Source organism: Heteronotia binoei, chromosome 1, assembly GCF_032191835.1.
Source record: "Heteronotia binoei isolate CCM8104 ecotype False Entrance Well chromosome 1, APGP_CSIRO_Hbin_v1, whole genome shotgun sequence".
In the NCBI taxonomy this organism is placed as follows: domain Eukaryota; kingdom Metazoa; phylum Chordata; class Lepidosauria; order Squamata; family Gekkonidae; genus Heteronotia; species Heteronotia binoei.
The window spans coordinates 283994508-284019719 of record NC_083223.1 but is presented as its reverse complement, the minus strand read 5'-3'; the positions used below and the strand labels follow the sequence as shown (position 1 = coordinate 284019719).

The 25212-nt window shown below is 50.4% G+C and overlaps 1 protein-coding gene across 1 annotated transcript in view; it reads right to left on the bottom strand.

The window, feature by feature from the left end:
• SV2A (synaptic vesicle glycoprotein 2A) overlaps nt 1-25212 on the bottom strand; it is a 62528-nt gene that overhangs the window by 12151 nt on the left and 25165 nt on the right. The window contains exons 5-11 of the mRNA XM_060256559.1: nt 23378-23467; nt 19348-19458; nt 18253-18341; nt 12067-12231; nt 8823-8956; nt 6220-6423; nt 1546-1705 (exon numbers count right to left, since the gene is read on the bottom strand). Coding sequence (XP_060112542.1) covers nt 1546-1705; nt 6220-6423; nt 8823-8956; nt 12067-12231; nt 18253-18341; nt 19348-19458; nt 23378-23467 — 953 coding nt within the window. The remainder of the gene's footprint in view (nt 1-1545; nt 1706-6219; nt 6424-8822; nt 8957-12066; nt 12232-18252; nt 18342-19347; nt 19459-23377; nt 23468-25212) is intronic.

Below are 25212 nucleotides of genomic sequence, written 5' to 3'. Positions count from 1 at the left end.
AAACAACAGTCCCACAGTTTCACAACAATGACACGCACGCTCTCTCCAATATCCCAAAACGAAATTAATACGGAATTTTTTGAAGGGACAGAGCCAGATTAACAGTTAGGCCAAGAAGGCCCTGGCCTATGGGCTCCCACGCCTTTAGGGACCCCAAACCCGCTCCCCCCCCCATTTCTCCCCCTACTTGCAGCCCTCCCAGTCTGCACACGCAGCCAGCAACTGAGCTGCTTTTTGCTTGACTTGCCTGGTGCGGATGCTGCTGGTGTGGTTGCCGAGTTTGCCTCTCTCTGCCTCTCCCCCCGCAGCTTGGTCAAAGCGGCTTTTGAGAAGGTGCCTGCAGTAGGGTTGCCAATCCCCAGGCGGGGGCAGGGGATCCCCCGGTTTGGAGGCCCTCCCCCCACTTCAGGGTCATCAGAAAGCGGGGGGAGGGGAGGGAAATGCCTGCTGGGAACTCTGAAGTTCCGTATGGAGACTTGTTCCCATAGAAAATAATGGAGAATTGATCTGTGGGTATCTGGGGCTCTGGGAGGGCTGTTTTTTGGGGCAGAGGCACCAAATTATCAGTATAACATCCACTGCCTCCTCCCAAAATACCCCCAAGTTTCAAAAAGATTGGACCAAGGGTTCCAATTCTGTGAGCCGGGTGGAGCCAGGAGACATTGGGGGCGGAGCCAAGAGCAAGGTTATGACAAGCATAATTGAACTCCAAGGGAGTTCTGGCCATCTGACTGCACAAATTTTTAAATGCCTTCCTTCCATAGGAAATAATGAAGGATAGGGGCACCTTCTTTTGGGGCTCATAGAATTGGACCCCCTGGTCCAATCTTTTTGAAACTTGGGAGGTATTTTGGGGAGAGGCACTAGATGCTATACTGAAAATTTGGTGCCTCTATCTCAAAAAACAGCCCCCCAGAGCCCCTGATACCCGCGGATCAATTCCCCATCATTCCCTATGGGAATCGTTCATGGAGGTGCATGATGGCTCTGGGGGCGGGGCTTCCGCCGCTGGCCAGCTTGCTGGGGGAGTGGGGAAGCCTGTAAAACCCGGGGATCCCCCTCTGGGACCTGGGGATTGGGAAGCCTAGTGAGCCCCAAAAGAAGGTGCCCCTATCCTTCATTATTTCCTATGGAAGGAAGGCATTGAAAAGGTTTGTGATCCCTTTAAATGTGATGGCCAGAATTCACTTGGAGTTCAATTATGCTTGCCACACCCTTGCTCCTGGCTCCACCCCCAGTGTCTCCTGGCTCCACCCCCAAAGTCTCCTGGCTCCACCCCCAAAGTCCCCAGATATTTCTTGAATTGGACTTGGCAACCCTAGCCTGCAGGCCGCAGCGGGGGCCGTGGGCGGTGGGGCTCTGAGATAATTTGCAAGGGGGCCCCCAAGATTTCAGTTGCCTAGGGGCCTCCACAGGGTTTAATCTGGCACTGTGAAGGGGGTGCCCCTAAGGTCAAGTGGGCCAACAGAAGAGGAAAAGGGGCAAGGGCACAGATCCCGCGGGCGGCTGGACCAGGGGGCACTTTGGGGCACGAGGCCCCCCTACCTTTTATCAGAGGGGTACAGCTCCACCGTGAGGACGTCCAGGGCGTTCCAGGAAGCGATGCTGACCCCCCCAAAGAGGCAGAGGAGGGCGATCATGGCGGACTCGCTGTTCCCGAAGGACAAGAAGAAGCAGCTCACGCAGGACATCACGCTCGACCCGGCTGCAGGCGGGAGGAGAGAGAGAGAGCTCGGTCAGCCAGAGGGCTTCAGGGAAGAAGTAAGTAAAGTAAAATTTTATTTATATCCCACCCTCCCCCGCCAAGCAGGCTCAGGGCGGCTAACAACAACAGAAAATAACAATACATTAATAAAACATTAAATTAACCTTAAAACCAATTAATACATTAATTAAAAACCGTTACTAATCTAATAGCATTAAATTAACTCTAACCGTAAAGAAGGGGAGACCAGATGGGTTGGGGGGGGGAGCATCATTCCAAGCTCATCCTGCAAACTCAGCTCAGCTCCCTCCTCAAACAGAAATCGCACGGCTTATGAAGTGTAGCGAGGAGGGAAATGGATGGGAACAAGCTCAGGAGATGCCTGCAGCTAAAACTGGTTCCTCCCTCTAAATTCACAGGACCTTCGTTGCTGTCAGACGGCCATTTAGCCTCTGTTTAGAACCTGGAATCCTAGAGTTGGAAGAGAACTCCAGGGTCATCTAGTCCAGCCCCCTGCACAATCCACGGAAATCACAAACACCTCCCCCTAAATATATTGAGACTGTAGCACCATTATACTGTTTTTAGATTAATGATTTTAATGTTAACTTATATATTGTATAATTTATATTGCTCTGTTTATTGATTGTCTTACTTTGTTTTATTGTTATACCACGATATTTTATATCATGCTTTGTAAGCCGTCCTGAGTCTGCTTCGGCGGGGAGGGCGGGGTTAAATAAAAACATTATTATTATTATTATTAAATTCACAGGCGCTTGCCTCTAATGCAGGGATCCTCAATACTTTTGAGCCTGTGGGCACCTTCCGAATTCTGACAAGGGATGGGGGCGGAGTAATCATGGGGACATGACAGAGGTTTTTAAAATTATGCATGGGGTGGAGTTGACAATGAAAACTTTTCCTCCCTCTCCCAAATTACTGGGGACTCGAGGATATCCGAGGAAGCTGATGGGCAGGAGGTTCAGGACGGGTAAAAGGGAATACTTCTTTACACAGAGAGAGATTCACATGTGGAATTCACTGCCAGGGGATGTGGTGACAGCCAAAGAAATAAACAGTTGGAAAAGGGATTAGATTATGTAGTCGAAGGCTTTAGATTGCTGGAGGATGGGTCTACCAATGGCTATAGCTGATGGTGAGGCACTGATCCTCTGTTGTTGGCCCTCCAGAGGAACTGGCTGGCCCCTGTGTGAGACAGGAGGCTGGACTAGATGGACCCTCCCTGGTCTGACCCAGCAGGACTCTTCTGAGGTTCTTCTCAGGGGAAGGCCTCGGCCTCTCTGCTCTGTTGTTGGCCCTCCAGAGGAACTGGCTGGCCTGTGTGAGAGAGGAGGCTGGACTGGATGGACCCTCCCTGGTCTGACCCATCAGGGCTCTTCTGAGGTTCTTCTCAGGGGAAGGCCTTGGCCTCTCTGCCCTGTTGTTGGCCCTCCAGAGGAACTGGCTGGCCCCTGTGTGAGACAGGAGGCTGGACTAGATGGACCCTCCCTGGTCTGACCCAGCAGGGCTCTTCTGATGCTCTTCTCAGGGGAAGGCCTTGGCCTCTCTGCCCTGTTGCTGGCCCTCCAGAGGAACTGGCTGGCCCCTGTGTGAGACAGGAGGCTGGACTAGATGGACCCTCCCTGGTCTGGCCCAGCAGGGCTCCTCTGAGGTTCTTCTCAGGGGAAGGCCTCAGCCTCTCTGCCCTGTTGTTGGCCCTCCAGAGGAACTGGTTGGCCACTGTGTGAGACAGGAGGCTGGACTAGATGGACCCTCCCTGGTCTGACCCATCAGGGCTCTTCTGATGTTCTTCTCAGGGGAAGGCCTCGGCCTCTCTGCCCTGTTGTTGGCCCTCCAGAGGAACTGGTTGGCCACTGTGTGAGACAGGAGGCTGGACTAGATGGACCCTCCCTGGTCTGACCCAGCAGGGCTCTTCTGAGGTTCTTCTCAGGGGAAGGCCTCAGCCTCTCTGCCCTTTTGTTGGCCCTCCAGAGGAACTGGCTGGCCACTGTGTGAGACAGGAGGCTGGACTAGATGGACCTTCCATGGTCTGACCCAGCAGGGCTCTTCTGAGGTTCTTCTCAGGGGAAGGCCTCGGCTTCTCTGCCCTGTTGTTGGCCCTCCAGAGGAACTGGTTGTTCCCTGTGTGAAACAGGAGGCTGGACTAGATGGACCCTCCGTGGTCTGACCCAGCAGGGCTCTTCTGGGGTTCTTCTCAGGGGAAGGCCTCAGCCTCTCTGCCCTGTTATTGGCCCTCCAGAGGAACTGGGTGGCCACTCTGTGAGACAGGAGGCTGGACTAGATGGACCCTCCCTGGTCTGACCCATCAGGGCTCTTCTGATGTTCTTCTCAGGGGAAGGCCTCGGCCTCTCTGCCCTATTGTTGGCCCTCCAGAGGAACTGGTTGGCCACTATGAGAGACAGGAGGCTGGACTAGATGGACCCTCCCTGGTCTGACCCAGCAGGGCTCTTCTGATGCTCTTCTCAGGGAAAGGCCTCAGCCTCTCTGCCCTGTTGCTGGCCCTCCAGAGGAACTGGTTGGCCACTGTGTGAGACAGGATGCTGGACTAGATGGACCCTCCCTGGTCTGACCCAGCAGGGCTCTTCCGATGTTCTTCTCAGGGGAAGGCCTCGGCCTCTCTGCCCTGTGGTTGGCCCTCCAGAGGAACTGTGTGAGACAGGAGGCTGGACTAAATGGACCCTGTCTAGTCTTATCCAGCAGGACTCTTCTGAGGTTCTTATGTTAACCAGAAAATGCTCAAAAACATTTTATTGCATACACACAGCTTATCTTCAGGCACAGCTGTTGTAAAAATGTTTTTAAAAGCCCACACAGCCCACCAAATCTCCAGATATGTTGTCGAAGGCTTTCGCAGCCGGAGTCCATTGGTTGTTGTGCTCACCTGCCTGAGTAGATATAAATTACCTGCCTACCAACCTTCTCCGTTTGGCCCAGAGAGAACTCCAATTTTCTGGGTTACACCTCCGAAGATGCCAGTCACAGTTGCTGGCGAAACGTCAGGTCCCACAATGCCAAGACCATGGCCACACAGCACAGAAAATGTGCAACAACCAAATCTCCAGATGGATTAAAGTCACACTGGCCCCGCCCACCTTAAAGGGGCAGGCTCCTCTGGGCGGAAGGGCAGCTCCAGAAAGGCGTTCCAAGTGGGAGGCAAAGGGGAGAGAGAGAATTCTCCTCTGTTGAGTGTTCTGCCCCCCTCCACCAACACAGCAAAAATATCAATACTGTGCACAAGAAATAAATATATCAAAAATTTATAGAGACTGTGTCAATTAATAGAACATTCTGAGATACCAAATTGTACAGTAACAAAATCTCTGTCTTACACAGGGGGTGATTCCACTGCAGGAAAGAACAGTCATTCCGTCATAATGTCCACATTCAAAAAAAGTCTTAACCCTTATCCAGACGTTCTGTGTGGAGTCCAACACTCCTTTTGAACGATGAGGCTCCAAAGGGAAGTAGAACTTCTGAAGAAGAAGTGTTCCTGTCGACTTCAGATCACGTTTTTGCATTAAAAATGCTTCTTCAGGAGCCTTGCTGCTCTGTAATTTTTACAATCTGGCGTCAAGTGTGAAAATCTCATTGCATTTTCAATAGGCACAAGCTCGACCGATTAATGCGAGACGTGATCTGAATGTCGACAGGCATATAGGAATCCTTCTTCTTCTTCTTCTTCAGAACTTCCCTGTGTAAGAGAGAGATTTTTTACTGTACAATTTGGTATCTCAGAATGTTCCATTAATTGACACAGAGTCTGAGACCAGACGGTGAAAAAGCACTCGGCTCCTAGTCCTCTCTGCGTCGCTCGCAGTTCAAGTGTTGCTGAGTCGGGGGGTAGGGTTGCCAAGTCCAATTCCAGAAATATCTGGGGACTTTGGGGGTGGAGCCAGTAGACACTGGGGTGGAGCCAGGAGCAAGGGTGTGACAAGCACAATTGAACGCCAAAGGGAGGTCTGGCTATCACATTGAAAGGGACCGCACGCCTTTTAAATGTCTTCCCTCCGTTGGAAATAATGAAGGCTACGGGCATCTTTTGCGGGGGGGGGGCTCATAGAATTGAACCCCCTGGTCCAATCCGTTTGAAACTTGGAGGGTATTTTGGGGAGAGGCACTGGATGCCATGCTGAAAATTGGTGCCCCTACCTCAAAAAAACAGCTCCCCCAGAGCACTAGATACCCGCAGATCAATTCTCCATTATAACCTAAGGGAACTGGTCTCCATAGGGAATAATGGAGTGCCCAGCAGACATTTCCCTCCCCCTTTCTGATGACCCTGAAGCGGGAGGAAAGACCTCCAAACCGGGGGATCCCCTGCCCCCACCTGGGGATTGGCAACTCTAAGTGGGGGAGCCCCCTCCCCCCCCCCGTGCTTGGATTTTGCGTAGTTTCAGTAAAGCACAATCCAAGCAGCGCCCCCCACCGCCCTGCAGGCCCCTCGGCAGCCCCATGGGGAGGAGTGCTCGGGCCCGCTTCTAGCTCCTCACCCAGCATCCGGAGGCGCCCGATCTTGTCCATCAGGAGGGCCGAGACGATGTTCCCTGGCAGCACCGCCAGCGTGCCCAAGAAGCTGACAAAATAGATCATGTAGGCGCTGTTGTCGTCGCTGAAGTCCAGCTGGCAGCCCTCTTTGTTGTGCAGGAAGGTGCTGTTGACGATCCGGCAGTTGATGAACTTGTACTCAAAGAGGTCTGCGGGCAGGAAGGAGAGGAGGAGGGGTTGGCTTTGTGCCCTGCCCTTCGCTAGCCAAAGGAGTCTCAGAGCAGCTTGCACCCTTCCCCTCCCCACAACTGACGACACCCGGTGAGGTAGGTGGGCCATCTGACAGCACTGCGTATCCTGGGAATTTAGGTGGATCTTGAGCATATTGAGGGGGGAAGCGTAGAGGACCAGGGAAAGCAATGGCAAACCACCCCTTAGAAAGTCTGCCGTGAAAATTGTGGAAGCAACGTCACCCCAGAGTTGGAAACGACTGGTGCTTGCACAGGCGGCCTTTCCTTTCCTTAAGACCAACAAAAGAGCCCGTGGTGCAGAGTGGTAAAGCTGCAGTACTGCAGTCCTAAGCTCTGCTCACGACCTGAGTTCGATCCCCAGCGGAAGCTGGGTTTTCAGGAAGCCGGCTCGAGGTTGACTCAGCCTTCCATCCTTCCGAGGTCGGTAAAAGGAGTCCCCAGCTTGCTGGGGGGAAAGCATAGAGGACTGGGGAAGGCAATGGCAAACCACCCCTTAGAAAGTCTGCCGTGAAAATTGTGGAAGCAACGCCACCCCAGGGTCGGGAAGGACTGGTGCTTGCACAGGGGACCTTTCCTTTCCTGAGCGTATTTCATATTCAAGGTCCAGTTCATCAATACAGTCAGATGGCCCTCAGCCTCCCCTGCCCTTCAGCAGTTAAGACTCCTGTGAAGATCTCATAGCACCTCAGCCACAGAGCTCTGGGGGGACGCAAGGAGGGAGGGGTCTGCTAAAATCCAACCCCCAATGCCCACACTTCGCAGGCCCCACCCCAAAAACCTCCAGGCATTTTCCTTCCCAGCCCTGGCAACTGTATTCTCACTGGATCAACGTATGGAGTGGAGTCCAGCAGTGGGCCTTAGCCACAAGGTCTAGAGCGGAGGGGGGTCAAACTTCCTTAAAGTAAAAGCCACATAGAATAAACAGATGTTTGAGAGCTTCCAGACAAGGAAGGGAAGGGAAGGGAGGGAGGGAGGGAGGGAGGGAGGAAGGAAGGAAGGAAGGAAGGAAGGAAGGAAGGAAGGAAGGAAGGAAGGAAGGAAGGAAGGAAGGAAGGAAGGAAGGAAGGAAGGAAGGAAGGAAGGAAGGAAGGAAGGAAGGAAGGAAGGAAGGGGAGGAAGGAGGGAAGGAAGGAAGGGGAGGAGAGGAAGGAAGGAAGGGGAGGAAGGGAAGGGAGGAAGGGAGGGGAGGAAGGAAGGAAGGAAGGAAGGAAGGAAGGAAGGAAGGAAGGAAGGAAGGAAGGAAGGAAGGAAGGAAGGAAGGAAGGAAGGAAGGAAGGAAGGAAATGGAGAAAACACTCTGTCTGGGGCAGTGATGCTCTGTCTTCCTGGTGTTTGGGGGGGCAATAGTGGGAGGGCTTCTGGAGTCCTGGCCCCATTGATGGACTTCTGCATAGCCCCTGGGTTTTGGCCACTGTGTCACACAGAGTTTTGGATTGGATGGGCCATTGGCCTGATCCAACGTGGCTTCTCTTATGTCCACTTCAGCCAACAGAACATGTACAGGATAAAAAGGTAAAGGTAGTCCCCTGTGCGAGCACCAGTCGTTTCTGACTCTGGGGTGACATTGCTCTCACAACGTTTTCACAGCAGACTTTTTATGGGGTGGTTTGCCATTGCCTTCCCCAGTCCTCTATGCTTTCCCCCCAGCAAGCTGGCGACTCCTTTGACCGACCTCAGAAGGATGGAAGGCTGAGTCAACCTCAAGGCAGCTATCAGAAAACCCAGCTACAGCTGGGGATCGAACTCAGGCTGCAGCTTTAACACTCTGCGCCATGGGGCCCTTTATGTACAGGATACAGCCTGCCAAATTTATGCACAGTCCACTTGTTACTTCTGTGGCTCACCACCAGTCTCCTGCTTGTTACTGCAGATGCAAGAGAGAGAGAAATTCACACCTGGCTCTAGCAGCACAAGGCCTGAGCACCAGACTTTACCTGCGTTGTGGTTAAAACAATTTATTATAATGTAATATATTGTAATGGTATGTTATGATTTGTCATTAAATGTTAATACACATATATCACATTTTCTCCACCCCAGCCCCCTTTTTGGTGACCCCCAGCAGTTCCCCCTTAACAAACATCTCCATATTACTATTTAATTTAATTTGTTATAAGGTAATAAACTCTATCGATTAAAGAAACTTTCTCTAAAAAGCCCAAAGGTTATAAATATGATCCATCTTCATGTTGTTTCTTCTTCGTCGTTAGCAAGTAAACACAAAAGTTATAATCCAATAATTCTATTTTTTTTTAAACTGTAATCTATATATAGTTTCTTTAAAGATTAACCATTGCCAAAGATCACCAAATGTCCTTTAACGTTCCATTGTTTTTCAGTATATTTTCAGACTTCACCTGTGTTGAAAAAGATGGTGGAGATGAAGGTGCAGTTCTTGAAGAAGGTATTGCTGGACGTGATGTCTTCAAAGTAGCACTCCTCGAACAAGGTGTCCACAAAGGAGACCGACTTCATCTTGAGGCCTATGAACCTGCCCAAGAAGAAGATGATATTGGATTTATATCCCACCCTCCACTCCAAATCTGAGAGTCTCAGAGCGGCTTACAATCTCCTTTCCCTTCCTCCCCCATAACAGACACCCTGTTGAAGTAGAACAATGGAGATGGAGAAGGTAGAGAAAGAAGTCCTTTTCTCCCTTTCTCACAATACAAGAACTCGTGGGCATTCAATGAAATTGCTGAGCAATAGGGTTAGAACGGATAAAAGGAGGTACTTCTTCACCCAAAGGGTGATTAACATGTGGAACTCACTGCCACAGGAGGTGGTGGCGGCTACAAGCATAGCCAGCTTCAAGAGGGGGTTAGATAAAAATATGGAGCAGAGGTCCATCAGTGGCTATTAGCCACAGTGTGTGTGTGTGTGTGTATATATATATATATATATATATACACACACACACACACACACATTTTATATATATATACATTTTTGGCCACTGTGTGACACAGAGTGTTGGACTGGATGGGCCGTTGGCCTGATCCAACATGGCTTCTCTTATGTTCTTAAGAAGTTGATGATGACTGCAGATTTATACCCCTCCCTTCTCCCTGAATCAGAGACTCAGAGTGGCTCACCATCTCCTATATCTTCTCCCCCCACAACAGACACCCTGTGAGTTGGGTGGAGCTGAGAAAGCTCTCCCAGAAACTGCTCTTTCAAAGACAGCTCTGCGAGAGCTACGGCTGACCCAAGGCCGTTCCAGCAGGTGCAAGTGGAGGAGTGGGGAATCAATTTTGGTTCTCCCAGATAAGATTCCGTGCACTTAACCACTACACCAAACTGGCTCTCAAGAGAGAGGCACCTGTATAAATCGATGGTGCGGTCTCATTTGGAGTACTGTGTGCAGTTCTGGTCACCGCAGCTCAAAAAAGGATATTATAGCATTGGAGAAAGTCCAGAAAAGGGCAACTAGAATGATTAAAGGGCTGGAACACTTTCCCTATGAAGAAAGGTTGAAACGCTTGGGGCTCTTTAGCTTGGAGAAACGTCGACTGCGGGGTGACATGATAGAGGTTTACAAGATAATGCATGGGATGGAGAAAGTAGAGAAAGAGGTACTTTTCTCCCTTTCTCACAATACAAGAACTCGTGGGCAGTCGATGAAATTGCTGAGCAGACAGGTTAAAACGGATAAAAGGAAGTCCTTCTTCACCCAAAGGGTGATTAACATGTGGAATTCACTGCCACAGGAGGTGGTGGCGGCCACAAGTATAGCCACCTTCAAGAGGGGAGGAAATCTAGAATTAAAATGAAAGTCCTGATAGATGCGAAAGAGAGAGGTGGATTCCAATTACCAGATTTGAAACTGTATCATGAAGCAATTTGTTTAGTATGGTTAAAAGAATGGATAACGTTATTAAATAAAAAACTTCTAATGTTAGAAGGCCATGGAAAAAAATTCGGCTGGCATGCATATTTGTACTATGAAAAAAAGAAGATGGACGGTCTTTTCTCTCACCATTATATAAGGAGTAGCTTATTAAATGTGTGGATAAAGTACAAGAAATATGGTGATGAGAGGAGACCTTTATGGATAGTGCCGGCTGAAGTGATAAAGTTAACGGCCAAAACAGTCAAGGAAAAACAACTATCATACAACCAGTTACTAAAAATACAAAGCGGGAAAATAGAATTGAAAACTGCAGAAGAACTAAACTATAAATATGATTGGTTTCAAATGCAACAAATAAAAAGTTTGATGGAGAATGATATCAAAGCTGAAGGAATAAGGAAAGAACAAACAGAAATGGAAAGAGTTCTGCTTGGAGATAATGAGAAATTAATTTCAAAAGTGTACAAATTACTTTTACAATGGGCTACAGAAGATGAAGTAGTGAAATCTCAAATGATAAAATGGGCAATTAATGTAAATAAAGAAATAAAGATGGAATCTTGGGAATATCTGTGGAAAAATTCCATGAAACTCGCAACATGTCATAGTATTAAAGAGAACTGTTTTAAGATGATGTATAGATGGTATATGACTCCAAAAAAATTAGCAAAGATGAACAATAAGATGCCAGATAGGTGCTGGAAATGTAAAAAGCATGAAGGTTCTTTCTACCATATGTGGTGGACTTGTGAAAGAGCTAAAATGTTTTGGCAAATGATTCAACAAGAGATATCTAAGATCCTGGGATATGAATTCAATAAAGAGGCAGAGACTTTTCTGCTGGGATTACAAATGGAAAAATTTCCAAAAGAAGATAGAACATTAATATGGTACTTGCTCTCAGCTGCTAGGACATTGTATGCGCAGTTGTGGAAGCAAGAAAAAATACCAGAAAAATGGGACTGGATTATGAAAGTTATGTCATGGAGTGAAATGGACAAATTAACAAGAAAATTAAGAGACTGTGATTTAGAACTTTTTAACCAAGAGTGGAAGAAATTCAGAAGATATGTAGAGAAAGAGTGGAAAATAAAAGGACATTGGACAATTTTTGAGGATTAAGATTTTTAAGATAACAATATAACTCTTGAAGGGGGTTCTTCTTCCCTATGTTTCTTTTTTGTTTCGTTTTTTTTCTTGATAGTTAAGGGTACCTTTAATATCTGTTTTTTTAAAGAAAATAACACTGGCGGGGGTCAAGTAATTGGGGGAGGGGTGGGAGAAAGTAAGATGTGGGGTAGAATGATGGTCTTTTTCTTAATATATATTAAGCTTTTTATAAGTTGTAGTTATAGTTCTACTACCATATGTTACTAATAAAATTGTTTATTCATAAAAGAGGGGTTTAGATAAAAATATGGAGCAGAGGTCCATCAGTGGCTATTAGCCACAGTGTGTGTGTATATATAAAATTTTTGGCCACTGTGTGACACAGAGTGTTGGACTGGATGGGCCATTGGCCTGATCCAACATGGCTTCTCTTATGTTCACCCAATAGATGCCCCTCTGGGGGGAGGGGAAGCCATGCTGCCTTTCGACAGTCACAAGACAAAAGAAGCAAAGGCCAGATCATTTGTCCAACTGCAGCTGTGACCAGCTGAGCATGAACTGGAAGCCCCCCCCCCATCCCCATGTCCTTCCCACCCCCTCACGTGGCCCCTGCGGGTCCCCCAGTTTGCAGCACCTACTTGTCGTTGAAGTATTCCCCGCGGCTGTGGATCTGGTTCTCCAGGGTGAAGTTGAAAGTGAAGTGGTGCACTTGCTCCCGGTCGATGACCTTGGTGCGGGAGGCATACTCCAGATTCTGCAAGTGCTTGATCATGTCTGGGAACCAGACGGTCAAGCCGTAGTAACTGTTAGAAGACAGAGATTGGAAGGAGGAGGGGAAAAGAGAGAGAACAAAAAGGTTCACCTGTTGCCATGTCTGACGCAAGGAATATCTGGGGACCTTGAGCCAGGAGACATTGAGGGTGGAGCCAGGAGACTTTGGGGGTGGAGCCAGGAGACATTGAGGGTGGAGCCAGGAGGCTTTGGGGGTGGAGCCAGGAGACTGAGGATGGAGCCAGGAGGCTTTGGGGGTGGAGCCAGGAGACATTGAGGGTGGAACCAGGAGGCGGAGACATTGAGGATGGAGCCAGGAGACATTGAGGGTGGAGCCAGGAGACCTCGGGGGTGGAGCCAGGAGACTGGGGGTGGAGCCAGGAGCAAGGCTGTGACAAGCATGATTAAACTTCTAAGGGAGTTCTGAACATCACATTTAAAGGGACAGCACACCTTTTAAATGCCTTCCCTCCATTTGGAAATACTGGAGGACAGGGGAACCTTCTTTGGGGACTCATAAAATTGGACTCTCTGGTCCACTCCTTTTGAAACGTAGGGTATGCTTTGAGGAGAGGTACTGGATGCTATGCTGAAAATGTGGTGCTTCTGTTTCACAAAACAGCCCCCCCCCCCCAGAGCCCCAGAGACCCACAGAGCAATTTTTTATTATACTTTATGGGAATTGGTCTCTATAGGGAATCATGGAGTGGCCAGCAGACATCCCCCCCCCGCCCTGCTTTCTGATGACCCTGAAGCCGGGGGAGAGCCTTGAAACTGGGGGATCCCCTGCCCCCACCTGGGGATTGGCAACCCTAGTTTGGGGACTGAGGCTCCGTCTCCCAGTCAGGGTGTTGTGGTGGGTCGGATTCCACCAATCTGTGTCACTAACTAGCCCCCTTTCTGCCGGTGAAAGGAATTGGCCCCTGAGCCTCGATGCGGCTACAAAACAGCATCTCATGTCCGCCTCTGCAGATGTGGCAGGAAAGCACAGCGCCTGGCCCCAGTCTGAGGGAGCCAAAGCCGGGGTGAATTTCAACCGTGAGCCTGAGAACACCTTCACAGACGGGCAGGGCCAACCCTAGACAAGGCTATCTTCTGCCGCCACCCCCTTTCCTGCACTGAGAACCAGTTTTCAAAAACAGATGAATTGTGGGGGAAATGAAAAGCACAAAACTTGAAATTGCTCCCTGACCTGGAGAGCCAGATCTTGGAAGTTGAGCAGGGCCAACTCTGGCAAGTACTTGGATGGGAGAACTCCTTCACTGAGTCACATGGGGGGCGCCCAGTTAGGAGCCCCCAGAAGGCTGGTGCCCTAGGCAATCGCTTAGTTTGTCTAGTGGAAGGGACAGCCATTTTCTCCTGGATAAGCCACCTCATCCAGGAAACTTTTAATTCACCTCATCGGACTGATGTCTAGCAGACAACAAAGGATCAAGCAGATTTTCTCCAGATCTGTGTAACCTGGAGACCAGCTTGTAATACCAGGAGATCTCCAGCTACCACCTGGAGACTTGACAACCGAGTGAAATACACGGGGGGGGGGGACAAAAAGGCAAGCCACTGTGCAAAAATGTCCCACAAACTAAACACAGTCTGACGACTAGAACAGCTTGTCTAATATAGTAAGACCGTTACAAAAATACTTTCCTTTTACACAACGAAACTTCTTGTGGAAACAGAACAGGCAAACACAGGCAGGATACAAATCAAAACTCTCTTAAGGGGCCAGCTCTTTTCTTGGAATTCTTGTCTTGTTGTCTATTCCTGCTTGGCTGTAAACAAGATGAAGAAAACGGACCTCCTCCAATAGCTTCAAGCGTGCTGGAGCTAGTCTGAAGATTCTTTGATGTGCAATTAGTTCTTATCAAATTTCGTAAGTGCAAAAAAAGCTTCTCCAGAGACCTTAAGCCTCATTTTCGCCTTTGTGGGCTTTTTTCAAAGCTAAATAGCGATAAAATACATTTCAATAACCAGATTCTTTTGTTTATAGAAAAATAAAAACCTCCAGATACTTCACATACCTTTGCCATGTACTTTAAATTTCTCTTCTAGTCTGTAACTGATCTCTTCTCATGATTCCCCAAAGGGCTACCAGTCAGTGAAAAATTGTCAGTTACTGACCACCTAAAATGAAGTTATTGGAGGAGATCCGTCTTCTTCGTCTTGTTTACAAACAAGCAGGAATAGACCCCGAGACCAGAACGGCAAGAAAAGGAATCGTCCTTTAAGAGAGTGTTGATTTGTATCAGAGAGTTTATCCTGCCTGTTCTGTTTCCACAAGACGTTTAGTTGTGTAAAAGGAAAATATTCTTGCAATGGTTTACTATATTAGATAAGCAGTTCTAGTCTTCAGCTCACAACCCGAGTTCGATTCCCGGCGGAAGCTGGGTTTTGAGGTAGCCGGCTCGAGGTTGACTCAGCCTTCCATCCTTCCGAGGTCGGTCACATGAGGACCCAGCTTGCTGGGAGGAAGTGTAGAGGGCTGGGGAAAGCCATGGCAAACCACCCCGTAAGAAGTCTGCCGTGAAAACGCTGTGAAAGCAACGTCACCCCAGAGTCGGAAACAACTGGTGCTTGCACAGGGGACCTTTCCTTTCCTTTCTAGCCTTCAGAGTGCGTTCCGTTTGTGGGACATTTTTCCACAGCAGCTTGCCTTTTTGTTTTTTCCCACCTGCAGACTGGCAACCCTAAATGCAACTGCTAATCAAAGGATTTCCATCAGTGCACCACTTTCCCTGCTAGGGTTGCCATCCTCCAGGTGGGGCCTGGAGATCTCCCATAATTATGGCAGGGATTCCTTTGCCCAATGGGATGTGGAGCTGCTATTAATGGGGCTGCAGCTCCAGCATGAACCTCTTCCTCCAGACTCTGACTTCTATCTGCAGAGAAGCTGCTTGGGCAGAAGAGAAGCGACGGGCCGCACAGCAAGCCCGGCGTCTCGCATCGCTGCCCCAGTCAGTGGCCTTTGATGCCTCCTGTGCCACAACACCTTGTAGCATGAATGAAAAAGCATTTCACGCTCGAATGGCAGCAGAATGACAGAACTCCTGCCTCTCAGGTGTCATTTACACAGGCAAGGTGGGAGGCCCATAGGGTGGATCCCGTGGACCCAGCCAACTGACGGCGGCAGCTTCCCCTCCAAAAGGGGCCACATCTGGCAGGGGAGCCCCCTTGCAGCGAGGGGAGCAGCAGCTTTAGCAGAACAGATGCTTGTAGGGATGGGAGAATGGGGCGTTAAGAAGACTGGGAAAGCCCCGCAGGTTCAGAGCAGTGATGGCTTCAAGAGGGGATTAGATCAACATCTGGAACAGAGGTCCGTCAGTGGCTATCAACAAGAGCGTATTGATGGAGCTCTCTGTCTGGGGCAGGGATGCTCTGTATTGTGGGTGCTTTGAGGGGCCAACAGTGGGAGGGCTTCTGGTGTCCTGGCCCCACTGGTGGACTTCCTGATGCCACCTGTGTTTTTTGGCCACTGTGTGACACAGAGTGTTGGACTGGATGCGCCATTGGCCTGATCCAACAAGGCTTCTCTTATGTTCTGAGGGTCCATGTAGTCCAGCATCCTGTCTCACAGTGGCCAGCCCATTCCTCTGGAGGACCAACAACAGGGCAGAGAGGCCGAGGGCTTCCCCTGAGAAGAACCTCAGAAGAGCCCTGCTGGGTCAGACCAGGGAGGGTCCATCTAGTCCAGCCTCCTGTCTCATACAGGGCCAACCAGTTCCTCTGGAGGGCCAGCAACAGGGCAGAGAGGCCAAGGACTTCATAAGAGCATCAGAAGAGCCCTGCTGGGTCAGACCAGGGAGGGTCCATCTATTCCAGCCTCCTGTCTCACACAGAGGCCAACCAGCTCCTCTAGAGGGCCAACAATAGGGCAGAGAGGCCGAGGCCTTCCCCTGAGAAGAACATCAGAAGAGCCCTGCTGGATCAGACCAGGGAGGGTCCATCTACTCCAGTCTCCTCTCTCACACAGGGGCCAACCAGTTCCTCTGGAGGGCCAGCAACAGCGCAGAGAGGCTGAGGGCTTTTCCTGAGAAGAACCTCAGAAGAGCCCTGCTGGGTCAGACCAGGGAAGGTCCATCTAGTGCAGCCTCCTATCCCACACAGTGGCCAACCAGTTCCTCTGGAGGGCCAACAACAGGGCAGAGAGGCCGAGGCCTTCCCCTGAGAAGAACCTCAGAAGAGCCCTGCTGGGTCAGACCAGGGAGGGTCCATCTAGTCCAGCCTCCTGTCTCATACAGGGCCAACCAGTTCCTCTGGAGGGCCAGCAACAGCGCAGAGAGGCCAAGGACTTCATAAGAGCATCAGAAGAGCCCTGCTGGGTCAGACCAGGGAGGGTCCATCTATTCCAGCCTCCTGTCTCACACAGAGGCCAACCAGTTCCTCTAGAGGGCCAACAAGAGGGCAGAGAGGCCGAGGCCTTCCCCTGAGAAGAACATCAGAAGAGCCCTGCTGGATCAGACCAGGGAGGGTCCATCTATTCCAGCCTCCTCTCTCACACAGGGGCCAACCAGTTCCTCTGGAGGGCCAGCAACAGCGCAGAGAGGCTGAGGGCTTTTCCTGAGAAGAACCTCAGAAGAGTCCTGCTGGGTCAGACCAGGGAAGGTCCATCTAGTCCAGCCTCCTATCCCACACAGTGGCCAACCAGTTCCTCTGGAGGGCCAACAACAGGGCAGAGAGGCCGAGGCCTTCCCCTGAGAAGAACCTCAGAAGAGCCCTGATGGGTCAGACCAGGGAGGGTCCATCTTGTCCAGCCTCCTGTCTCACACAGGGGCCAACGAGTTCCTCTGGAGGGCCAGCAACAGGGAAGAGAGGCCGAGGCCTTCCCCTGAGAAGAACCTCAGAAGAGCCCTGCTGGGTCAGACCAGGGAGGGTCCATCTAGTCCAGCCTCCTGTCTCACACAGGAGCCAGCCAGTTCCTCTGGAGAGCCAACAACAGGGCAGAGAGGCCGAGGCCTTTCCCTGAAAAGAACATCAGAAGAGGTGTGCTGGGTCAGACCAGGGAGGGTCCATCTAGTCCAGCCTCCTGTCTCACACAGGGGCCAGCCAGTTCCTCTGGAGGGCCAACAACAGGGCAGAGAGGCTGAGGCCTTCCCCTGAGAAGAACCTGAGAAGAGCCCTGCTGGGTCAGAACAGGGAGGGTCCATCTAGTCCAGCCTCCTGTCTCACACAGGGGCCAACCAGTTTCTCTAGAGGGCCAACAACAGGGCAGAGAGGCCGAGGCCTTCCCCTGAGAAGAACCTCAGAAGAGCCCTGCTGGGTCAGACCACGGAGAGTCCATCTAATCTAGCCTCCTGTCTCACACAGTGGCCAACCAGTTCCTCTAGAGGGCCAACAACAGGGCAGAGAGGCTGAGGCCTTCCCCTGAGAAGAACATCAGAAGAGCCCTGCTGGATCAGACCAGTGAGGGTCCTTCTAGTCCAGCCTCCTCTCTCACACAGGGGCCAACCAGTTTCTCTAGAGAGCCAACAACAGGGCAGAGAGGCCGAGGCCTTCCCCTGAGAAGAGCATCAGAACAGCCCTGCTGGGTCAGACCAGTGAGGGTCCTTCTAGTCCAGCCTCCTCTCTCACACAGTGGCCAACCAGTTCCTCTGGAGGGCCAACAACAGGGCAGAGAGGCCAAGGCCTTCCCCTGAGAAGAACCTCAGAAGAGCCCTGTTAGGTCAGACCAATGAGGGTCCATCTAGTCCAGCCTCCTGTTTCACACAGTGGCCAGCCTGGAGGGCCAACAATAGGGCAGAGGGGCAGAGGCCTTCCCCTGAGAAGAACATCAAAAGAGCCCTGCTGGGTCAGACCAGGGAGGATCCATCCAGTCCAGCCTCCTGTCTCACACAGGGGCCAACCAGTTCCTCTGGAGGGCCAACAACAGGGCAGAGAGGCTGAGGCCTTCCCCTGAGAAGAACCTGAGAAGAGCCCTGCTGGGTCAGAACAGCGAGGGTCCATTAAGACAGAACATGTCAACTCAGACGTGAAAATTGCCATGGCTTTCAAAACACCTCCCCCCTCCCTCAGCCATTCCCTGCTGGAGTCTCCCCGTTGCCCCCCAAGTGCCCCACCTGAAGGACATGGTGAACCAGACGGCCATCATCATGAGGGTCACCCGGCGGTACTCAGGAGCGAAGCACTGGTGGAAATTGGCCCAGACCTGGAAACGGCAAACGCAGCAACAACAAAACCAGAGAGTTGTTTCCAGGAAGGGAAAGAGTTAAAAATCAGTGTGGGTTTTACAACAGGAGCCCCAAAACCCATCTGTCCCTCTGGATCTCTGCTGTCCTCATTGCATCATTGCCTGCTAGAAGGTCACAGAACGTCTGCAAACATTCTAATAGCCATGGAGTCTCTGTGTGGAAGGCAACAAGGGAGTTCTTCTGAAGAAGAAGAAGAAGAAGAAGAATTGCAGATTTATATTCTGCCCTTCTTTCTGAATCAGAGACTCAGAGCGGCTCACAATCTCCTATATCTTCTCCACCCACAACAGACACCCTGTGAGGTGGGTGGGGCTGGAGAGGGCTCTCACAGCAGCTGCCCTTTCAAGGACAACCTCTGCCAGAGCTCTGGCTGACCCAACGCCATTCCAGCAGGTGCAAGTGGAGGAGTGGGGAATCAGACCTGGTTCTCCCAGATAAGAGAGCTCTGGCTGACCCAAGGCCATGCCAGCAGGTGCAAGTGGAGGAATAGAGAATCCAACTCGCTTCTCCCAGACAAGAGAGCTCTGGCTGACCCAAGGCCATTCCAGCAGCTGCAAGTGGAGGAGTGGGGAATCAAACCCGGTACTCCCAGATAAGAGAGCTATGGCTGACCCAAGGCCCTTCCAGCAGGTGCAAGTGGAGGAGTGGGGAATCCAACCCGGTACTCCCAGATAAGAGAGCTATGGCTGACCCAAGGCCCTTCCAGCAGGTGCAAGTGGAGGAGTGGGGAATCCAACCCGGTACTCCCAGATAAGAGAGCTATGGCTGACCCAAGGCCCTTCCAGCAGGTGCAAGTGGAGGAGTGGGGAATCAAACCCGGTTCTCCCAGATAAGAGAGCTGTGGCTGACCCAAGGCCCTTCCAGCAGCCCACTTAACTACAACACCAAACTGGCTCTCTGAGCCCACGGAGGCTCCATTCAGGGGGCCACATCCCATATTCCCTCCCTGTCCCCCACACCTACCTGCTGCGAAAGGTTCAGACAACGGACCATCCAGCGTCGGTACCAAGTCCCTGTGTCAGACTGGATCTCCACTAGTTCATCCTCCTGTTTGATAGTCTTGATATGAGTCACCTGTAAGAAAACAGACAAAAGAGAGGGTGACCTGGGGTAGAAGATGCTGCTCTTGCAGATCTTTGTGTCATGGGGTGGGCTCAGGGCCGATTCCAGGTTTGCAGGGGCCTCGGGTGAGAGAATACAACTGGTGGGGCTGAGAGATCTCTTACAGCAGCTGCCCTTCCAAGACAACTCTGCGAGAGCTACAGTTGACCCAAGGCCATTCCAGCAGCTGCAAGTGAAGGAGTGGGGAATCAAACACCGTTCTCCCAGATAAGAGAGCTCTGGCTGACCCAAGGCCATTCCAGCAGCTGCAAGTGGAGGAGTGGGGGATCAAACCCGGTTCTCCCAGATAAGAGAGCTCTGGCTGACCCAAGGCCCTTCCAGCAGCTGCAAGTGGAGGAGTGGGGGATCAAACCCGGTTCTCCCAGATAAGAGAGCTCTGGCTGACCCAAGGCCATTCCAGCAGCTGCAAGTGGAGGAGTGGGGAATCAAACCCTGTTCTCCCAGATAAGAGAGCTCTGGCTGACCCCAGACCATTCCAGCAGCTGCAAGTGGAGGAGTGGGGAATCAAACCCGGTTCTCCCAGATAAGAGTCTGCGCGCTTAACCGCTACACCAAACTAGCTCCAAATGTGTCATGATCTTCTTTGGAGCGCTATTTGATTCAAGTGGCAAGAGCTGTGTAAACACAAGAAAAATATTGTTCTATCTAGAGGAATCTCAACCTCAAATTTTGTGGCAAAGTTTCCCTCCTCTCATCTCCAAATGTTTCATGATCAAAGGAGGAGGACGAGAAGACGGAGAAAGTTGATGATGATGTTGGATTTATACCCTGCACTTCCCTCTGAATGTCAGAGCAGTCACAGTTTCCTTTACCTTCTCCCCCCCAACACCCTGTGAGGTGGGTGGAGCTGAGAGAGCTCTCACAGAAGCTGTACTTTTAAGGACAACTCCTGCCAGAGCTATGGCTGACCCAAGGCCATTCCAGCAGGTGCAAGTGGAGGAGTGGGGAATCAAACCCGGTTCTCCCAGATAAGAGAGCTCTGGCTGACCCAAGTCCATTCCAGCAGGTGCAAGTGGAGGAGTGGGGAATCAAACCCGGTTCTCCCAGATAAGAGAGCTTTGGCTGACCCAAGGCCATTCCAGCAGGTGAAAGGAGAGGAGTGGGGAATCAAACCTGGTTCTCCCAGATAAGAGAGCTCTGGCTGACCCAAGGCCATTCCAGCAGGTGCAAGTGGAGGAGTGGGGAATCAAACCAGGTTCTCCCAGATAAGAGAGCTCTGGCTGACCCAAGGCCCTTCCAGCAGCTGCAAGTGGAGGAGTGGGGAATCAAACCCGGTTCTCCCAGATAAGAGAGCTCTGGCTGACCTAAGGCCATCCCAGCAGGTGCAAGTGGAGGAGTGGGGAATCAAACCCGGTTCTCCCAGATAAGAGAGCTCTGGCTGACCCAAGGCCATTCCAGCAGGTGCAAGTGAAGGAGTGGGGAATCCAACCCGGTTCTCCCAGAGAAGAGAGCTATGGCTGACCCAAGGCCATTCCAGCAGGTGCAAGTGGAAGAGTGGGGACTCAAACCCGGTTCTCCCAGAGAAGAGAGCGATGGCTGACCCAAGGCCATTCCAGCAGGTGCAAGTGAAGGAGTGGGGAATCAAACCCGGTTCTCCCAGATAAGAGAGCTCTGGCTGACCCAAGGCCATTCCAGCAGCTGCAAGGGGAGGAGTGGGGAATCAAACCCGGTTCTCCCAGATAAGAGAGCTCTGGCTGACCCATGGCCATTCCAGCAGGTGCAAGTGGAGGAGTGGGGAATCAAACCCGGTTCTCCCAGAAAAGAGAGCGATGGCTGACCCAAGGCCATTCCAGCAGGTGCAAGTGGGGGAGTGGGGAATCAAACCCGGTTCTCCCAGAAAAGAGAGCTCTGGCTGACCCAAGGCCATTCCAGCACGTGCAAGTGGAGGAGTGGGGAATCCAACCTGGTTCTCCCAGATAAGAGTCCGCGCACTTAGCCACTACACCAAATTGATGCCGAATGTGTCATGATCTATTCAATTAAAGTGGCAACAGTTGTGTAAGCACAATAAAAATATTGTTCTAGAGGAATCTCGATCTCAGAGTTTGTGGGAAAGTTTCCCTTCTCTCATCACTGAAAATGAGAAGGCCAATCCACATCTCTCCTAAATGCTTAGGCAATTGAACAGTCCCAGCATCCTGAAAACGTTCCTTTGGAACTCTCAGGTAGGAAGAAGATTAATTTTAATCTCTCAACAACGGATCAAACAAGTTACTTCTTTGATACAACTCATTCAATCCTCCAACAAATATCACAATTCAAATCTTAAATTTCTGGCTTTCAGAGAATCCTAGAGTTGGAAGGGATCTCCAGGGTTATCTAGTCCAACCCCCTGCACAATGCAGGAAACTCACAAATTTTGTTGCTGTTCAGTCGCACAGTCAAGTCCGACTCTTTGAGACCCCATGGACAAAGTCACGCCAGGCCCCCTTGTCTTCCACCATCGTCCGAAGTCTGCTCAAATTCGTGTTTGTTACATCAGCAACACTGTCCAGCCGTCTCCTCTTTTGCCATCCCCTTCTTCTTTGGCCTTCCGTCTTTCCCAGCATCAGGGTCTTCTCCAGGGAGTGCTCCCTTCTCATTGGGTGGCCAAAATATTTGAGCTTCAGCATCTGACCTTCCAGGGAACAGTCTGGGTTGATTTCCCTTAGGACTGACTGATCGGATCTTCTTGCAGTCCGAGGGACTCTCAAGATTCTTCTCCAGCACCACAGCTCGAAAGCATCTATTCTTCTGCACTTGGCCTTTCGTATGGTCCAACTCTCACAGCCATACATGACTACTGGGAATACCATCGCTTTGACTATACGGACTTTTGTTGGCAGGGTGATGTCTCTACTTTTTATTATACTGCTCAGGTTCACCATAGCTGTACTCACAAATACCTCTCCCTAAATTCACAGGATCTTCATTGCTGTCAGATGGCCATCTAGCCTCTGCTTCAAAACCTCCAAGGAAGGAGAGCCCACCACCTCCCGAGGAGGAAGCCTGTTCCACTGAGGAACTGCTCTAACGGTCAGGACGTTCTTCCTAATGTTTGTTTTTGTAAAAACAATTTTTATTATTCTACAACATATTCTTCCTAATGTTGAGCCAGAAACGCTTTTGATTTAATTTCAACCTGTTGGTTCTGGTCCTACTTTCTAGGGCCACAGAAAACAATTCCACACCATCTTCAATATACTTGTACTTCAAGTACTTGAAGAGTTGGAAGGGACCCCCAGGGCCATCTAGTCCAACCCCCTGCACAATGCAGGAACTTCACAAATACCTCCCCCTTCTGCTGTGACTGCTGCCCTACACTGTTCTCACTGTGAGGAAGTTCTTCCTAATGTTTAGCTGGAAACTCTTTTGATTTAATTTCAACCCGCTGGTTCTGGTCCCACCTTCTGGGGCACAGAAAACAATTCTCCACCATCCTCTATAGCAGTGGTGGCCAACAGTAGCTCTCCAGATGTTTTTGCCTACAACTCCCATCAGACCCAACCAGCATGTGCTGGCTGGGTCTGATGGGAGTTGTAGGCAAAAAACATCTGGAGAGCTACCGTTGGCCACCCCTGATCTAGATGACAGCCCTTCAAGTACTCAAAGATGGTGATCTTCCCCAAACAAGCAAGAACTTATAAACAATGCAAGTGAGAATGAAGAAAAGCCCTTAGGAAGGAAGGAATGCATGTGTCTCTCTTTCTTGTCACTTTCAAACTCAGGGGGCTGTCCCACTAACAGAGGTGATTTCCTCTGATGCAAAAGACTTCAAGAGACCGCCCTTTGTGATGGGGAGAGTCCGCACCATTCGAGTCCACAGAAACCATCCCAGGGACATTCCGTGCAAGAAATTTGAGGGAGGGCTTTCACCCATTTCGCTACTCACCGAGAAGACCCGTTCAGGGTGCCCCTTGGCTCGCATGTTGGTGTCATGAACCTGCTTCAGAACCATCCAAGCTTCATCATGCTTCCCGTTCTAGAAAGACAAAGAGGACGTGCTGAAATGGAAATGCCCACCTCTTTTCTGCCAAGGACAGCTGATCTGTTGGCATCACCAAGAAACACTGTTGGGGCTCTCCCAACTGCCCTCCAAACTTTTTTCCCATTCTTGGGGAGGGTGGGTAACAAATGGGAAATCATAAATTTTAAAAAGTACATTTTCAGGGCTAAGACACAGCCTCCAAGTTGCACTGCAAAACAGAAAACCGCAGCCTGGGGTTTGAAGCTAATTCTACCATAGGGTTTTGCCCACAAACTAGACCGTCACTCCTGATGTCCCTACATCACCCCAAAGTGACAGGAATACCGTGTTTATTTCCCGCTTCATCTTCCTTCCCCCTCCCAAGTGAGTACACCCCCACCCCCCGCATCGGCTCACTCAGTCAAGTGACCTAGCAACCATGTTGTGGCAGCCATTTTGCGGCTGTGTCCACAATGCTGTATCAGAATTCCAAGGTGTCAGAAAGGTTTGGAAGTCTTGCATTCTAATTACAGCAATGACTGATGGATGTTCAAGGATGAATGCTTCAAGGGCTGGAGCACCTTCCCTATGACAAAAGGTTAAAACGCTTGGGGCTCTTTAGCTTGGGGAAACGTCGACTGAGGGGTGACATGATAGAGGTTTACAGGATTATGCATGGGATGGAGAAAGTAGAGAAAGAAGTACTTTTCTCCCTTTCTCACAATACGAGAACTCATGGGTATTCAATAAAATTGAACATAAGAACATAAGAGAAGCCATGTTGGATCAGGCCAATGGCCCATCCAGTCCAACACTCTGTGTCACACAGTGGCCAAAAATTTTATATATACACACACACTGTGGCTAATAGCCACTGATGGACCTCTGCTCCATATTTTTATCCAATCCCCTCTTGAAGCTGGCTATGCTTGTAGCCGCCACCACCTCCTGTGGCAGTGAATTCCACATGTTAATCTCCCTTTGGGTGAAGAAGTACTTCCTTTTATCCGTTCTAACCCGACTGCTCAGCAATTTCATTGAATGCCCATGAGTTCTCGTATTGTGAGAAAGGGAGAAAAGTACTTCTTTCTCTACTTTCTCCATCCCATGCATAATCTTGTAAACCTCTATCATGTCACCCCGCAGTCGACGTTTCTCCAAGCTAAAGAGCCCCAAGAGTTTCAACCTTTCTTCATAGGGAAAGTGTTCCAAACCTTTAATCATTCTAGTTGCCCTTTTCTGCACTTTTCCCAATGCTATAATATCCTTTTTGAGGTGCTGTGACCAGAACTGCACACAGTACTCCAAATGAGACCGCACCATCGATTTATACAGGGGCATTATGATACTGTCTGATTTGTTTTCAATTCCCTTCCTAATAATTCCCAGCATGGCGTTGGCCTTTTTTATTGCAACCACACACTGCTGAGCAGTCGGGTTAGAAAGTAAGTCCTTCTTCACCCAAAGGGTGATTAACATGTGGAATTCACTGCCACAGGAGATGGTGGTGGCTACAAGCATAGCCAGCTTCAAGAGGGGATTGGATAAGCATATGGAGCAGAGGTCCCTCAGTGGTTATTAGCCACAGCGTTACTGATGTTACTGATGTAACAAACACGAATTTGAGCAGGCTTCGGAGGATGGTGGAAGACAGGAGGACCTGGCGTGACTTTGTCCAGGGGGTCGCAAAGAGTCGGACTCGATCGTGGGACTGAACAACAACAATTGTTGGAACTCTCTGTCTGGGGCAGTGATGCTCT